The sequence below is a fragment of the Etheostoma spectabile genome, unplaced genomic scaffold (genome assembly GCF_008692095.1).
Source record: "Etheostoma spectabile isolate EspeVRDwgs_2016 unplaced genomic scaffold, UIUC_Espe_1.0 scaffold456, whole genome shotgun sequence".
Classification (NCBI taxonomy): Eukaryota; Metazoa; Chordata; class Actinopteri; order Perciformes; family Percidae; genus Etheostoma; species Etheostoma spectabile.
In genome coordinates, this window is record NW_022605612.1 from 240,192 (window position 1) to 257,231 (window position 17,040).

The 17,040-nt window shown below is 40.6% G+C and overlaps 1 protein-coding gene across 1 annotated transcript in view; it reads left to right on the plus strand.

Moving 5' to 3' along the window:
• The window catches only part of parvaa (parvin, alpha a), a 48,192-nt gene that overhangs the window by 30,122 nt on the left and 1,030 nt on the right, over window positions 1-17,040 (plus strand). The window contains exon 12 of the mRNA XM_032511736.1: window positions 15,451-15,523. Coding sequence (XP_032367627.1) covers window positions 15,451-15,523 — 73 coding nt within the window. The remainder of the gene's footprint in view (window positions 1-15,450; window positions 15,524-17,040) is intronic.

A 17,040-nucleotide genomic window follows, 5' to 3' on the forward strand; every position in this document is an offset into this window, starting at 1 on the left:
GTGGTGAACCGGACTTGCCTAGCTGTACTGGAAGACAGAACTCGCAAGTTCAAAGCACACAAACGCTGTTGGCAGTTTTGAGACGAAGCGTTCTTCCTGTTATGCGCACACCCCCAGCAAAGAGGGCACTTGGCCACTTTATAGTTAGCTTTATGTGTGTATTCATAATAAAGCATGGAACGGTCACCCTTCACACCGCCTGTTTATTTTGTTGTTCAGTCTTCCAGGTTTTCATTTAAAGTGCTATTGAGTATCACGGCCAATAACTATATAAATACCGACACAACGCGCGGGAAAAAATCCTTGTACCATTGTTCGGGATTCAATTTAATTGAAAGCCGAAAAGAACGTTAAACTAGGTATTAAAATTATAGATGGACTGGTAAGTTAGTCACTGCCGTCTGTATACTGTTACCGGAAGCAGAAGGGAGCCAGAGTGGGAGGAGAGCCAGGATGAGAGGACAGATATATATGACACGGAAAAATTGTTTAAAATATCTTACATATCTAGACCTGGCTTTGCTGCGTGGTCTGTCTAAATGTGCAGAGGGTCTGTCTAGACGTGGGGCCGAGGGTCTCTGGCTGACTGACTGACCGCTCGCGAGAGTCATTCCCGGCTGCGTAGCAAGCTCGCCCGCCGGGGTTTGCGGAGCTTTCAAACTCCAAGGCTTTTTTAATCACCATCATTTTCGTTCAACTGCTATATTCAAAATCTACACAGCTGATTTTCTCGCCTTAAAACATCTTCAAAGAATTTTTGATTTAATAATAGACGTAAATTGTGAAAATATGTGTACCGGAAACCATAAGCGCTTTAACACCCGAATTGAATGCTGGGATACCTTCCCGGCCAAGTTCACACAAGTACCATCCGATGTATCCTCGTGTAAATGGGCGTGTCGAGATCACATCGGGGATTTTAACTGTTCTTGGCGAATGCTAACTTGTATTGGTCAGTACTTTGGCCACCAAACATGACGTTTCAAAAACACAAGGACACAAGTCCATAGAAGAACACAGATTGAGAAACGCCCTGGGTCTGACCGAGGTTTCTGCCTAAAAGGAAGTTTTTCCTCGCCACTGTTGCACTGTCGCACTGTTGCTTGCTCTGGAGGAGACTACTAGAACTGTTGGGTCCTTGTAAATTCTAGAGTGTGGTCTATCTGTATAGTGTCTTGAGATAACTCTTGTTATGAATTGATACTATAAATAAAATTGAATTGAAATTGAATTGTGTGTTGGTTGCGTGTTGGTAGCTTTGCTGCTCACTAAATACCAGTTCAGTTTGTTAGATTTGCTATTACAGCGGCTAACTGTCCGCTAAACACTTATTCTTATAGCAGTTCTGCCTAAGCACTCACATATCTTCTCATTTTTTTAGCGACTTTTGTTAAATAACAGCTGTTTTAACGCTTGGTAGCTAATGCTACCGTACTTTAGCTTAGCTGCTAGCGACTTTAGCCTAGCAGTTAGTTATGTCGGCCCCCTCTCCTACTTTCTCCTGCTCGATGTGTGAGATGTTTAGTTACTCCTCTGCATTCTTTAACGGCAATGGCGTGTGTAACAAGTAGGGCTGTGCAATTAATTGAATTTCGGTTTCGGCTCCCAACGATTACCAAAATAGTACAATCGAGTAAAAATGATTATTTTGCCATTATTTTGTTCTGTTTTGTAATTTCCTCGTGTGTTCTGAATGGCGCTGCGCCGCACACGTCATGCGCACATCCGCCCCTCCCGAAGCCAACGCTTTCAGCCTACACTGTCAGGGAGGCAGGTCGCGTGCATATTAACACTGGAATTTAAAACTTAGCGAGAGTTAAAGATGGCGAAGGAGCACGCCACAGCAGCGTTTGGTAAGCACAAAAGGCAAAACCAACTCCATGTGCTGGGAAAGTTTGGCTTCGAGGAATCCAACGACGAGCAGAAACATGCTACGTGCAAGAATTGCAACATGGTAGTGGCTGTCAAGTAAAGGGAACCACGAATTTGTTTTTACCATTGAAAATTAACACAGTGACCTATGACAATTTAATAAAGAAACAGAAACGGCAATCAACTCCCTCAACATCCTCCGTAACCCAGACATCCATAACAAACCACTGTCAGCGCAACTCCTTATCGTTGATTCGGAAAGGCACAAAATAATAACCGAGTCTGTTGCCTATAATTAGCTAAAGACATGCGCTAATAGTTAGATTTTTGCTGTTATGCGGGGCCTGATGATGGGCCAGCCTTTATATTCGTGGATTAGTTGCTGGAATTTGTTTATATTTTGCCAAAATGTTGCCTACTTGTTTAAAGAGATTGTGGGAAGTAAATACAGGGAATAAATACTTTTATACTTTGATTTGAAATTTATATTTATACTTATTTAATAGTTCAAAAAGTAGCCTACAATAAATGTTCAATGTTTTAAGAATTGTTGAAAGGTGTCTTTTTAATAAATGCAACACGTTTACAAAGTCATGTGAAATAATTGTGTTACATAATCGTGATTTCAATATTGACCAAAATAATCGTGATTATGATTTTTCCCAAAATCGAGCAGCCCTAGTAACAAGTGTAGTTTATTTTTGGACGTGGAGGCGAGGCTTAGTGAGTTAGAAGTCCGGATCCGCACCATGACAGATCAGTTGTTAGTTACTGTAGCTAACCCCCCCCCCTCGGTAGTCGGCGCGGGCCGGCCTGAGCCTGAGTTAGCCTCTGGTAGCCGGCCCTCGCGAACTCCGGAGCAGCCAGGACATAGTGCCTGGGTGACTGTGCGAGGACGAGGAAGAGAACAGTCGTAAGCTTTCCAAGGCGTCGGGACCCCACCAGCTGTTAGCGTTTCTAACAGATTTTCCCCACTCAGCAACACACCCGCTGAGAAACCAACTCTGATTATCGGCAGATCTCCATTTTGAGAAACGGTGAGTTAGCGAAGCCGGCGCACCATAGTTAAGTGCATCCGGGGGCTAGAGCGGGCGACATTGAGTCTTATCTGAAACTGCTGGCTAAGGATAAACGTAAATACAGCAAGATGTTATTCACGTTTGCGTTAATGACTACGGTTACGGCAATCGGAGGTTACGAAGATTAATGTTGAATCGGTGTGTACATCACGCAAAGTCAATGTCGGACGCCGTAGTTTTCTCTGGACTACTGCCAAATCTCACCAGCGATGACATTTAGCCGCATGTCTACTTGCGCGGGCTATCGAGGTGGTGTCCAGATAATGATGTGGGCTTTGGATCACTGGCAGTCTTTCTGGGGAAGACCTGTTGATTCGGAGAGACAGCATTCATCCCCTTTGGATGGAGCAGCTCTTTCTGGAAATCTTGACAGGTTTTATTAGTGGACCTAATCCTTGACAATCCATAGTTGGGACCAGGAGGCAGAGTCCAAGTCTAACACACTTCTCTGCTCCTTTATTCCAGGTGTTACCTAGTAAAAATCCCATAGTGACGGTGTCTGCCCCCGACCATTAAATTTTAAATCAAAGGTAAACAGAGGAGAGCTGTGCATGAAAACTTCATAACAATTAAAACCACAAGTGCAATAGTGCAAAAGAATAGAGAATTAAATGTGGACTCTTAACATCCGATCTATCTCTTCTAAAGGGGTACCAGTAAATGAATTAATAACAGATTCTAATATTGATCTATTTCTTCTTACTGAAACCTGGCTGAGTAATGGAGAATATGTTAGTCTAATGAATCCACCCCCCCAGTCTAGATAATACTCACATTCCTCAGTCCAGGTCCGAGGAGGTGGAGTGCAGCCATCTTCGATCTAGTCTACTAATCAGCTCTAAACCTAACTAAATCATGACTCATTTGAAAGTCTTGTTCTTAGTCTTCAACACACCAAGTGGAAATCAATGCAACCAATTCTATTGTTATAGTGTACCGCACCGGCACATACTCAGAAATTTTTATCCGAATTGCGAGTTTCTGTCACAACTTAGTGCTAAAAACGGACAGTTTTACTAGTTACTTACGGACGAGTTATTATTATAGGGGATTTTAATATTCATGTGGACGATGAGAATCGATAGCCTTAGCACTGCGTTTATCTCCTATTAGATCTATTGGCTTCTACTCAAAGGTTCATAAACCGACTCCTTTTATATCACAACCCTCGATCTTGTACTGGTATATGGTGTGAAATTGAACATTTAATAGTGTTCCCACCGAATGCTTTTTATCTGACCCTGTTTGATAACTTTTGAGTTTATACTGCTGAACTACACCCATTAGGCAAAACCTTCTATAAAGATGGTCTATACTGATAGTGCTGGTAGCTAAATTTAAGGAGCGATTCCGTCATTTAATTCATTACCAAATCACAAAGTAAACGAAGGACTCCTACGCTATTGTCCCTCCCAATCGATCATTTGTTGATAGTGCGCAGGCTCGCTACGAATACTCTTGACTGTTGCCTCTAAAAAAGAAGATAATTAAAACAAGACGGTTAGCTCCATGGTATCACCTGAACACTCGCAAATATAAAGCAAATACGCGGAAACGTGAGAAGATCTGGCGCATCCACCAAACTGGAAAATTCTCGTTTAATTGGCAAGATAGTCTTTAAAACGTTATAGGAAGGCCCTCCGTAATGCCAGAGCAGCGTGACTACTCGCATTATAGAGGAAAAATAGGAACACCCCAGTTTTTTCAGCACTGTAGCCAGGCTAACAGAAGGGTCACAGCTCTACTGAGCCAAAGTACTTCCCATAGCTCTAGTAGTAACGACTTTATGAGGTTCTTCAATGATAAAATTATAAACTATTAGAAGCAAAATTCACAAGACCTTCCTTTAACTGGCACTGACTTATGCTCTAAACTCAGGAAACCTAGAAACAGCTGTAAAACCAGATACATGTTTAGACTGCTTTGCTCATTGATCTTATCATTTTAATTCAATATTCTTCATCTAAGCCATCAACCTCCTCTTGGATCCCATCCGACTAGGCTACTTAAAGAAGTTTTACCATTAGTCAACACTTCGTACTGGATATAACCCATTTGTCTTTATTAACAGGCTAATGTACACAGCACTTATAAGTTGCTGAATTAAACCTCTTCTGAAAAAGCCAAAACCTTGTCCAGTTGTTTTAGCAACTATAGACCTATATCTAACCTTCCATTTCTCTCTAAAATTCTTGAGAAAGCAGCGCCAAAAGCTGTGCGACTTTCTGCATAGCAACACTTATTTGAGGATTTTCAGTCAGGATTTAGAGTGCATCATAGCACAGGACGCACTTGTGTAACTTACTACGAACTCCTACATTGCATCAGACAAAGGACTTATCTCTGTACTTGTGTTATTAGATCTTAGCGCTGCTTTGATACCATTGACCATATATCTTATTACAGAGATTGGAACATTTAATTGGCATAAAGGGATGCTCTAAGCTGGGTTAAGTCTTATTTATCAGATCGATCTCAGTTGTTCATGTTAACGATGAATCCTCTGTGCCGCCAAAGTTAGTCATGGAGTCCCAAGGATCTGTGCTCGGTCCAATCCTGTTCACTTTATATATGCTTCCTGTTAGGCAGTATTTTAGGAAACCTCCATAAACTTTCATTGTTGCAGATGATACTCAGTTATATCTATCAATCAGCCATGAAACAATCAGTAGCTAAACTTCAAACGTGCCTCAGGATATTAAAACCTGGATGACCTGTAATTTTCTAATGTTAAACTCAGATAAAACTGAAGTTATGCTGTCGGAACCCAAGAAACTCCGTGAACGCATTATCCAAAGATATAGTTACTCTGGATGGCATCACCCTGGCCTCCCATCCCACTGTGAAGAATTTGGAGTCTTTGATCAGGACATGTCTTAATTCCCACTTAAAGCAAGTTCAAGGATCGCCTTTTTTCACCTACGTAATATTGCAAAAATCAGGAATATCCTGTCTAAAATGATGCAGAAAAACGATGCCAGCATTGTTACTTCTAGGTTGATTACTGCAATTCTTTGATATCAGGCTGCTCGGAAAAGTCCATAAGACTCTTCAGCGATCCAGAATGCTGCGGCACGTTCTGACGGGAACCAGGAAAAGAGATTACGTTTTCCTGTTTTAGCTCTCTGCATTGGCTCCTGTAAACATTAGAATAAATTTAAAATCCTTCTTCTCACAACAAAGCTCTTCATGTCAGCTCCATCGTGTATTAAAGAGCTCTAGTACCTGTGTATTCAGGACTTGTGTGATACCTAACAAGTGTGGACACAGAGTGTAACATTGAATTCCCCATTGGGGTAAAATAAACAAATAAAAAATTAAAAATTAAAAAAATTTTAAACCCTGCGAGAGCACTACGCTCCCAAAATGCAGGGTTACTGGTGGTTCTAGAGTCTCTAAAAGGTAGACGGGAGCCAGAGCTTCAGCTATCAGCTCCTCTCCTGTGGAACAGGTTCAGTTTGGGTCCGGAGGCAGACGCGTCTCCACATTTAAGAGTAGGCTTAAGACTTTCCTTTTGATAAAGCCTTATAGTTAGGGCGAGAATCGAATATTGTTAGGGAGTAGTAGTTAGTCACATAGTTTTCAGATTTCTATCATATAATCAAGCATATAATAAAATAAAGGGAGACTTGGAACAGCCGATCCGGTTGGGGAGAGTTTTAGCCCGCCGGCTGGAGCTCTCTTTACCTGTCTACTTGGTTTTGCTGTAATAGTTTTGACAGCGGGGACTTATTTTGATACACTGAGTCTCTCTCCTCTATTTCCATCTTTCATTTATGTGCATCCATGTCCAGAATGCTTGTTACTAACCTAGCTTGGGGAGTCATTCCGCCGGAGTCCCTTATGTTTTTTCCCCAGCATGTTCCCTTGGATCAGAGAGGCTCCAAAATCAGGGTAGCAGCTGTCGCCATGGTCCCGCTACACATTCTGTGATGCCATGTTCACTGCTACAACCAGTGCCTGCTAGTGTGCGGCTTGTATATGCCGCACAGCGTCCTGCTATGCCTGAACTACTACAAGAACTGCTACAACTACTATTTTTTTCTATTTTTGTTATTGCCACTCTTCTTTAACCCCAACCGCCGTCCAGACACGCCTACCAAGAGCTGGGTCTGTCTAAAGGAAGTTTTTCTCGCCACTGTCCACTGTTGCTTGCTCTGGAGGAGACTACTAGAACTGTTGGTCCTTGTAATTCTGGATGTGGTCTATCTGTATATTCTTGAGATAACTCGTGTATAATTGATACTATAATAAAATGAATTGAAATTGAATAAATTAACCTAGCAAGATAGCAGAACATTTCCTCTGCTCATAACCTAAGGAGGTTTCTCAATGAACATGCCAAACGACTTCATCACACAAATTCAATATGGTGCTCCCATGTGTATTTTCATCCACTATGACATCTGAGAATTGATAATTAACCTGAGTTATTCAATATTGTCTATGATCTTTTAGCTTTTCTTTTGCATATCTTTATTTCTTTATAAAACATCAAAATTAGATTTATTTACATTGAGTGAGTAGTTTGTTCATCAAACCATTTTTAGAAATCGAATTGATGTGCTCTTCATCTCTTTAGTCATCAGTGGTATATGTTCATACATGTTATGTTCAAAGACTATTGACCTGAAAATCACCACTTTATTGTGATAGTCATGGTTTCATCCTAAATCAAACGAGTTGAATCAGACCCATTTTATTCGGGCTGATAAACCAGCGTTCATGTCGCTAGCATGATTTATTGTTGACATTGTCATTTGTTAACAGCTAGCCAAAAAACTAAACGCCAATGACTGTTATTAATATAGGTTTTTGTGAAGCATACTGTAATAGTCCATCTTACTGATGTATAAAAATAATCCCCACTTACCTTTGGTCAAAATTCTCTGTGTGAGGAAAAAGTTGTAGAGCTGGCACAAGTATCCTCCAGACCCCATCAGCAATACCAGATAAACCCCGCTGCAAACTGAGACAGGACGCAGTCAGGTAAACAGTGTGCTGGTGAGTCCTCAATATTGAATAGTGGTGATTTTTTGTTTAAACAAGGTCAACTGATTTGAAGAACAAAATTCAATGACAGATTAAAAATGTAAAATGAGAATGTTTTTCAAAATGTATTTTCACTTAAGCCATCAATATATAGTATTTTTGTGTAAGACCTTTGAAATGTTTGTCCGGTGTGTATATTTAGGTATGGAAAGTACCTGTGTGTCCAATCAGACACCTCTAGTTGAGCTTGTTGAGGTGTTTGTTCACAAATTGGATCAATGTCTGAGAGGGAACGACGAGGAAAAAGTCTGGCTCGAAATTGGCAACATTTCAACAGACAGGGAATTACCCGGACAGATATATAAAACAATTATGTAAACAAAACACAAGGCAGTTATTGACACCAAGCATTATAGCCTTTATCAGCCATATGGAGTTTTCACAAAAAATATTCATTCCACAGGTTTACATGTGACAGTAAATCTTATTAACTATAAGAATGGCTGGGTTGACCCAACAAAATCGTAATTTAAGGTCCACTACTAGCTTTTGTCTGGGCTTTCAATCACGTATCACCTTCCTTTATTAGTGGCATGAGTTATCTGAACACTTTATCAAACGATAAAAATCTCAGATCTGCAATTGAGAATACTAAATTCACCTGACAAAACAGCATTGAATGGATGAAAAGTTTGGAAAAGAGATAGTTAGAAGACCCTGAGTTGTGTCAAACTACCCAAGGCCAAAAATAAACTTCATGCCTCAATAATTTACTAGATTAGAAGGCTGTCTATTTAGCTGATTAAGTTACCATGTGTTCGCTTAGTAATGATTATACTATGTTTGTGTTATGATGTTGTACTTATAAAGAAGCATGTGTTTGGGCAATTACTAATATTACTAGTAATATATTACTGTAGTAGTAATTACTTTCACAGTTAACAAGTAGTCTAAGGGTTTGCAACTTCCACAAACAGTAATTATATCAGTTCCTAATCCAACTACATCGTTACTGCTTACCAGAACGTGATTTGTTTTTTGTCTAGTAGGCTTTCAGTTAAAATAATGTGACGCGTCATTATATAAGTGGATACTGCTACCAATTTCATGGTTCTGGTACCGGTACAAACGACCAGGAAAACGACTATACTCATCTTAAATGTATGTGGCTATTAAATTAGAATGAGTTGTTGTATTTTGTTTTTGCAAATCATTCTGGACCCGACCTTGATTAAAAAAAAAAAAAAAATCAGAGGAAGAACTTTAAGTAATAAGCTGAGAACCCCCGGTATAGCTATGCAACATGAGTAGTGTCAAATGAGCTGTTAGAGAAAAAACTTTTCCACTGACAAGAGGGGAGCCAAGTCTGGTGACACACACAAGACTGATGCTTTTGTGCATTTACTATTTATCACACATATCTACACAAAAGAACCAGAAACCCAGAACATCCTTACCAGTACATCCTCTTAATACAGCCATGCCAGAACACAACTTGGAATCATCATTGATAGCGTTAACAGACCAGTTACACCAAACCAGCCCAAAGTTCCAAAAAGTTTGTTCCCTGCCAACAATTACATTAAGTCCTAACTGGTTTTTGGGAGTAGAGATCAAAGAGCAGAGATATCTTGAAGACAGAAACTGTTTACAAAATCACAGTTGCCTAAATAAGGGAACAAATCTAACCAGATTATTGCCTTAAAACAAAGATGATCTAAACCACACCACAACAATCCTTTGAGGTCTGTATATTCTTGCCCATGACTGCCTCATCGATCCATATTAATGAAGTTAGCTAAATTACTGTGCATAGTAGTATGTGTTTTTTGTGTTAGTTAGAGATGAAAAACAAAATTAACGTATAGATACTAAAATTCTTAACAAAGTAACCGCTAATAAATAGAACATTGTTAATTATCACATAATTAGTAATGCAAATAAGGAAATCCCATGTTTCAAAAAAAAAAGAGTACGAAAAAACTTTTCTGGTCTTCCACTTTCTCTATTTTAGTCAATACAAACACAATTTGACGCTCACTTATTAGGGCCTGAGCACCGACAGCGGACAAAGGACCTCAAAGTTGAACCGACTTTTTGAGGGGTCTTAACATACTTTTTAAAACTCAAAAATTGACAGTTCATCAAGCCTGGGAAAATGTACGTCTTTTATAGGGGAACGGGCAATAGCTGCGCCACCTACAAAAGTAAAAAAAGGTTCCCTTGTCATACATTTAACACAGACCTGAAACTGGGTACACCATAAGTAGTATGTCAAGAACGTTACATTCGAGCCATACCCTGAACCAACAGGAAGTCTGCCACTTTGAACTGAAGGACGAGCAAGATAAGGATGGTGGATGCCATGTTGTTTAATGACTAATTCCACTGTACAAAAGATGTGTTATGGCAAATGTTGCTCTGTTGGAATATGTGGCGCATTACGTTAAGATATTCCCTCAAGCAATATTTCTAAATATCTACAACCACCTAAATATTGTGCACCTTCATTGGTGACTCAATGAAATCGCGGGTTTAATCTGTATTACTTTGATTGTGGAATCATTGCAGGTGATTTAACATCATGTTGAACAACCCCAGGACCGTGGGACCAAGAAACTGTTGTTGGTTTTTGAGAAACATGGACTGACTCAGCATGGACAGAGCCGCACAATAAGGGCACACTGTTGACTTGATTGTCTCCCAAGGGTCTGAACATTTCCAATGTTGTGGTGACTGACGTTGCTCTCTATGATCATTAATTTTTTTCTTAACGCACATCGCTGTTCCCAAAGTGTCCAACAAAGATAATCCGAAAACAATATATCACTAAACCACAGTGGAAACTTTATTCAGCTTTTTTCCATCCACACCCGCACTCTCTGGGCGGCTCAGTGAGATCATTTCAACTGTACATTTACAAATGTTATTGATGCCATTGCTCCCACCTAGGTTTAAAGCTGTTCTCGGGTATGAACAGATCTCCATGGAGAAATGCCTACTGGTGAACAGAAAAAAGATAGTGTTTGCAAAGTTGAATGAGGGGCGAAAAACACAATCTCCTGGTCCTTATACACCTCTAAATGACGATTTGCAGTCCTTCTTCTTGATATTATCTCTACAAACAATATAAATTCCATGCTTGTTGCTACTGTCCGATAGTTAACAAACCCTCCAGTTACCAGTAGCAATCTGAACTTTTATCTACCAAGGCCTGCAATGACTTTGCCCCTTCTCAAGCAAAATTCAGACGAGTAGACAAACTTCAGTGCCTCCATATCAAGTACAGGCTATGTGTTGTCACCGTGTTCAAGCACAACTAGTTCCAATATGACCAGAATTTTCATACGATTAAAACTAAACCTGGAGTACATTCATACAACCATCTGAAAACCTCTCCTGTTGCCCTTGATATTCTACAACAGTTGTTTTCCAAAATGTTTCGAATTGTGTTTGGCTTCTGATCTTATACAGTGTGAACACGTTTCTCTTCAGGTATCTTTCCACATCCCTTAAAACTGCAGTAACTTCAGCACTCTTAAAAAAGAACTTTAGACACCTCACAATAAACTATAGGCCAATATCAAACCTTTCCTGTTTTAAGTAAAACATTTGAAAAAATTGCTTTTTTCAATAACTAACCATTTTTGTCACTAAACACAGTTTTGATACCTTTCTCGGTTTCCCGACCACACCCCATCACTGAGATGGCTCTCGTCAACGTCTTTTAATGACACCCACCTTAACCAGATATGGCAAAATTTCAGTCTTAGTATTGCCTTTGACCTCCAGTGCTGCTTGACACAGTCACCCACAACATATAACTAGACCGATTGGAAAACTGGGTTGGCCTTCCTGGCTCAGTAACTAAACTGGTTTGAATCCATTTACATAATTGATTACTTTGTGTCAATGGGTAATATACTCTGAGCATAAATATGACGTGCAGGTTCCTAAGGCTCCATGCTGGGCCGCTTCTGTTTAACATCTACCTGCTTCCACTGGCCCCCGATTATGTAAAACACAAATAGTTACCATAGTATTATGTTGGACACACACAAATGTAACATAAACTATCGCCAGTGACTATAGTCCAATACAAAAATGTGCCCATGAACAACTTAACGGCTGAGGCTGTGCCAAGACCGTTCTGAAAATTAAATGAAGCAAACTGAGGTTGTTTGTTTTTGTAATCAAAAGAGGAACAAAAAAAAAACAAACCAAGATTAACAAGTCCTGTGCTCACTTCAAACAACATGTTAAAAACCACAGACAAAGCCAGAAATCTTTGGTGTAGTCATGGACTCTGACTGAATTTTACACAGCCACATCAAGCAAATTACAAAGTCGCCTATTATCCCTGAATATACAAGGGTTAAAGGACTTAAGTGTCAACAAAATTTTGGAAAAACTGGTCCATGCTTTCATCTTCATAGACTTGACTACGGTAACGTTCCTTTACAGGTGCTTCCTAAAAAAAATCACTCCTCCGGCTGGCAGCTGATTAAGAACCTGCTGCTCGGTCCTCAAGAGACCAATAGACTGGATCCATCACCCCCGTTCGTGAAGTCTTTACACTGGCTTCTTGGTGCCTCAAAGAATTGATTTCAAATTACCTTTGCTAGGTTTATCAATCACTAAACGGTTTTTGTAGGGCAAAAATACCTTTCTAAGTCTGTTTACTACACATGACCCCACCGGACCTCTCAGGTAATCTGGCATAGGTCTGCTTTTGTCCCCTAATTAAAGGGGTGAAGCAGCATTCCTTTCAAGCTCCTCAATCTTGAACAAACTTCCAGAAAACTGAGATCCGCTGCAACCTCAGTTTCTTTTAAATCACTGCTGAAGACCTTTCTTTTGATGTTGCCTTTCTTTCAACTTATGTTAATTTCTTTAATGTTTATTTCTTATACTGCACTTGTAATGTTTTATCTTGTGTTTTTATCTGTGTTTATTTTTAAAACGTTTCGTCTGTGTTGTATCTGTGTTGTAATTTTTAACTGTTTTTGTTTTTTTTTTTAAAACTGTTTTTGTGTACGCCTTTGAATTGCCCTGTTGCTCAAAGTGCTATCCAATAAAACTTGCCTTGCCTTGCTAAAGTTGCAGAAAGCTTCTGCTGTTTCAATCCTGTCGGCTCTCTGCCGCAATGCTCCATTCCTCCAGCGACTGACGCGCGTGTGCCCACACACAACCCCACAAGGTGGATGCGGAAAAAAAACGGAGATAATGACACCAGATGACCGAAATTGGGACCAGCTATGCTGACGTACATGCAATGATAATGTACAGTCCAATAAGTACTTTATCTTAACGTCCTTTTACGTATTGTGGTGTCGCTGCCTCAGTTAGGAAAGTAACTAACACCTTCATTGCAACAAATGTTACAAAAGGCATTACAACTTTTATCTCTTATTTGTTTACAAAGCTCCCGTCGAAATCCGGCCATTTTGGGCCACCACAATCTTTAAAAGGCTGCAAAATCCTAGCGGGACTAACAATTTACTTAACCGTAAATCCAACATATTCTCTGCGCTGATAGCCGACAGCTTGTTCCACTCGGACGCATTCACCGTCAAACCTCTCTCAGGGAAACCTACACAATAGCCCAATTCTATTCCTTAACGGAGGTCTCCCCAAGAACACAAGTCCGTTCTTTGCTTACTTGGTATTGAGAAACGCCCCCAGGCTCTTGGTAGGCGGTGTCTAGGCACAGGAAACGGAAATGAGTCAGGTACGCTTACCGTAACAGGGATTTATGCAGTGTTAACACTAAAACACCGTAGCCTGGTGCCATAATAAAAAAAGCAACTATGACTTTGCTTGAGTGGCCCTGGTTCAATTGGAACTGGACAGCAAAAATTCCACAACACCTACAAATGCAACCATTTTTCTGCTGAATTTTGTAGGCATGTAGACTTGTCGTTGTAAGGTTCACTATATTGATTCAGTTCAATTTTATTTTATTTATAGTGTCAAGTCATAAGAGAAGTTATCTCTGGACGTTTTACAGATTGAGTAGGTCTAGATCATACACTATAATTTACAGAGACACAATAATTCCCACAAGAGCATGCATTTAATGTATCCAATATTTTATAAGAAAAGGCTGTGACCCATCTTTTGTCTTGACCTACAGAAACATTCTCAATACTTGATTTCTGAGGAGCCTGTGCACTCAGCCAGGACTCTCCTCTCAATAGACTGATAAATGCCATCCTTTTTTCCCAGAGCCATTTCTCCTCGTCATTGGCCTCTGTAGTACTACGGTATTCTGAACAGGCAATCTGCGGAGACACCACAGTAGCCTTTTGTTTTGGGCCAGCGGCCCCTGCCAAGCTGCAAAGCAGAATGGGCATCAGCGCTATGACACACTCCTGGCCTGGAAGAACAGGCACCGGCCCCACAGCATCTGTAATCTCCTTTTGCACAGGAAAACACTGGAGTGGCTTAGGGGTTTGTGTGTGTGTGTGTGTGTGTGTGTGTGTGTGTGTGTGTGTGTGTGTGTGTGTGTGTGTGTGTGTGTGTGTGTGTGTGTGTGTGTGTGTGTGTGTGTGTGTGTGTGTGTGTGTGTGTGTGTGTGTGTGTGTGTGTGTGTGTGTGTGTCACACCAGGGGTGGGCTGTGTAAAGTAGCACAAGGCATCAAGAAAGCACTCCTGCTTCTGCTCAGTAGATCCCTACTTAATCCTCATTTTCTTTGTTTCTGTTTGACTATATTAGATTGCTATGGTCACGCTTTTCACACAATGAGCCCTGATTGGCCAAAGCTTTTAGTACATGACATCAGGACTAACCCGTACACAGATACAATGGGAAGAGAAAAGAAAACATCTTTCAGTTCTTTCTATCTCTTCCCTCTGATTGTTGCATTGCTCACAAATGAGATTGGCTTAGATGTCTTTGCTAGTTTACTTCAAAGAACTGTATTTCTGTTTTTCTAAATGCAGTAATCTAAATAATTCAATTTAAAAAAAGATTCACAGTGCATCTTTTGAATTAACGTTGACTCTTAATTATGACAACATTCATTATGGCCACCATAATATTATAAATGCTCTATGCTCCGTTGAGTTCATTCTTTTTCTACATGCAATTACATTGTACATGTGTTTTCTGTACACTTTTAATGTTTGAGAAACCTGGCTTGACCGTATCAGAGTGACACTGTTGATATGTATCCATTGATAGATGAGGGAGCAGAGTGTTTGTGCAGCTGCTGAAAGCTTATGGTCTTACAGAGGAACAGAGCCGCTTTGTGTTTGCCAGCATCGGAAGATGGGGTAGCACGACTGAATCAACCCAGAATGTATTTGTGGTATTAAGCAAACAGTGTCTATGTTCTCTTATCAGCGAGGAGCTGTGTGGAGTTGTATATACTGTATGTACTTGCCCACCTTTGCCTGTATGTGTAAAGCTCAGGTTGGGCGTATCTTTGTGTGGTACACACAATAGTGAACATGCTTCTTGTAGCATTTTCTTGTGTCCTAACCGCCTCGTCACTCTCTGCAGGTCCACAACGTGTCCTTCTCCTTTGAACTAATGCAGGACGGAGGTCTGGAGAGACCAAAGCCCCGACCAGAGGGTAGGGCGCAGCTCTTCTTTAGTGGACTTTTACATACAGACTATATCTATACTCTCACTGGATGTGGATCTTCTGTGTGTGTGTGTGTGTGTGTGTGCTGTGCGGCGTGAAGTGCGGCGTGTGTGTGTGTGTGTGTGGTGTGTGGTGTGGGTGTGTGTGTGTTGTGGTGTGTGTGGTGTGTGTGGGTGTGTAGTATATGGACAGTGTATTATGTATATAATATGTAGTGTATATATGTGTAGATATATATATACGGTGGTATATGTACATATATATTATACTTATAATATATATATAATAATACATACACAGTACATTAACACACATATATACAGTATATGTAAATGTAAATGTAAATGTGCTGTATTAATAGCCTTTTCCAGTCTTAACAACTGCTCAAAGAGCTTTTACATCTACAGGAAACATTCACCATTCACACACATTCATACACTGTGGCCGGGGCTGCGTACAAGGTGAACCTGCTCATAGATAAACCTCACACACATTCACACTCCGATGCGCAGCACCGGGGGAACTAGGGGTTCAGTGTCTTGCCCAAGGACACTTCGACAATGACTGCAGAGGTGGGGGGATCAACACCAAACTTCCAATTGGCAGGCAACCGCTCTACAATGAGCCACAGCCGCCCCATATATAATGTATATGTGTGTATAGGTGTATATTTCTGTACAGTCCCTGACAAAGTCTTGTCGCTTGTGTACAAATTGACCTGAAGTGCCGCTGAAATATTTCTAATCAAGAGATATTTACAAGAAATGGCTCATTTTAATCCAACAGCTTTGTAATAATGTTTCAGTGCAAAAAGAAACTGCAAAAAGTATTTCTAATATTCACAGCTTGGTAAAGCCCATTGAGTCAATTTTGCAAAGAAAAAAGTGTGTCGCTGTCATATGAGCTTCACCTGTGACTAATAATGGATCATTAGGTCTCAGGTGTATAAAAAACAACCCCAGTACACTAGACCTTCACATCAACTGCAACTAGACCTCTGCAAAAAATGCTAAGATTCACCCTGAGATTATGGTTTTGATTATCAAGAGGCTGAAGACCAGATCCACTGCTGATGTGGCAGAAACCTTCAATGTGTCTCAGCGTCAAGTCAGAGGATTAAAAACAATTTGAAGACACGGAGATGTTTTTGACAAGCCCAGGTCAGGCAGACCCCGCAAGACAAAATGCTCGAGAGGACCGTTTGTTGGCTCGAAAATCCAAGGCCAGCCCATTTTCCACTACAGCAGAGCTCCACCAGACTGGTCCCTGAAGTCCCTGTGTCAACCAGAACGGTTTGTCGGATTCTGTCTCAAAATGGCCTCCATGGTTGAACAGTGCCCAGAAGCCAGCACTAAACAAAGACAATTGAAAAACCGTGTGGCATTTGCCAAGGCCCACAGCTTTCTAAAAGGATGGACGCTGGAGAAGTGGAGGAAAGTGGATTTTTCAGATTAACTTCTGTTGAATTACACCACAGTTGCCGCAAATATTGCAGGAGACCTACT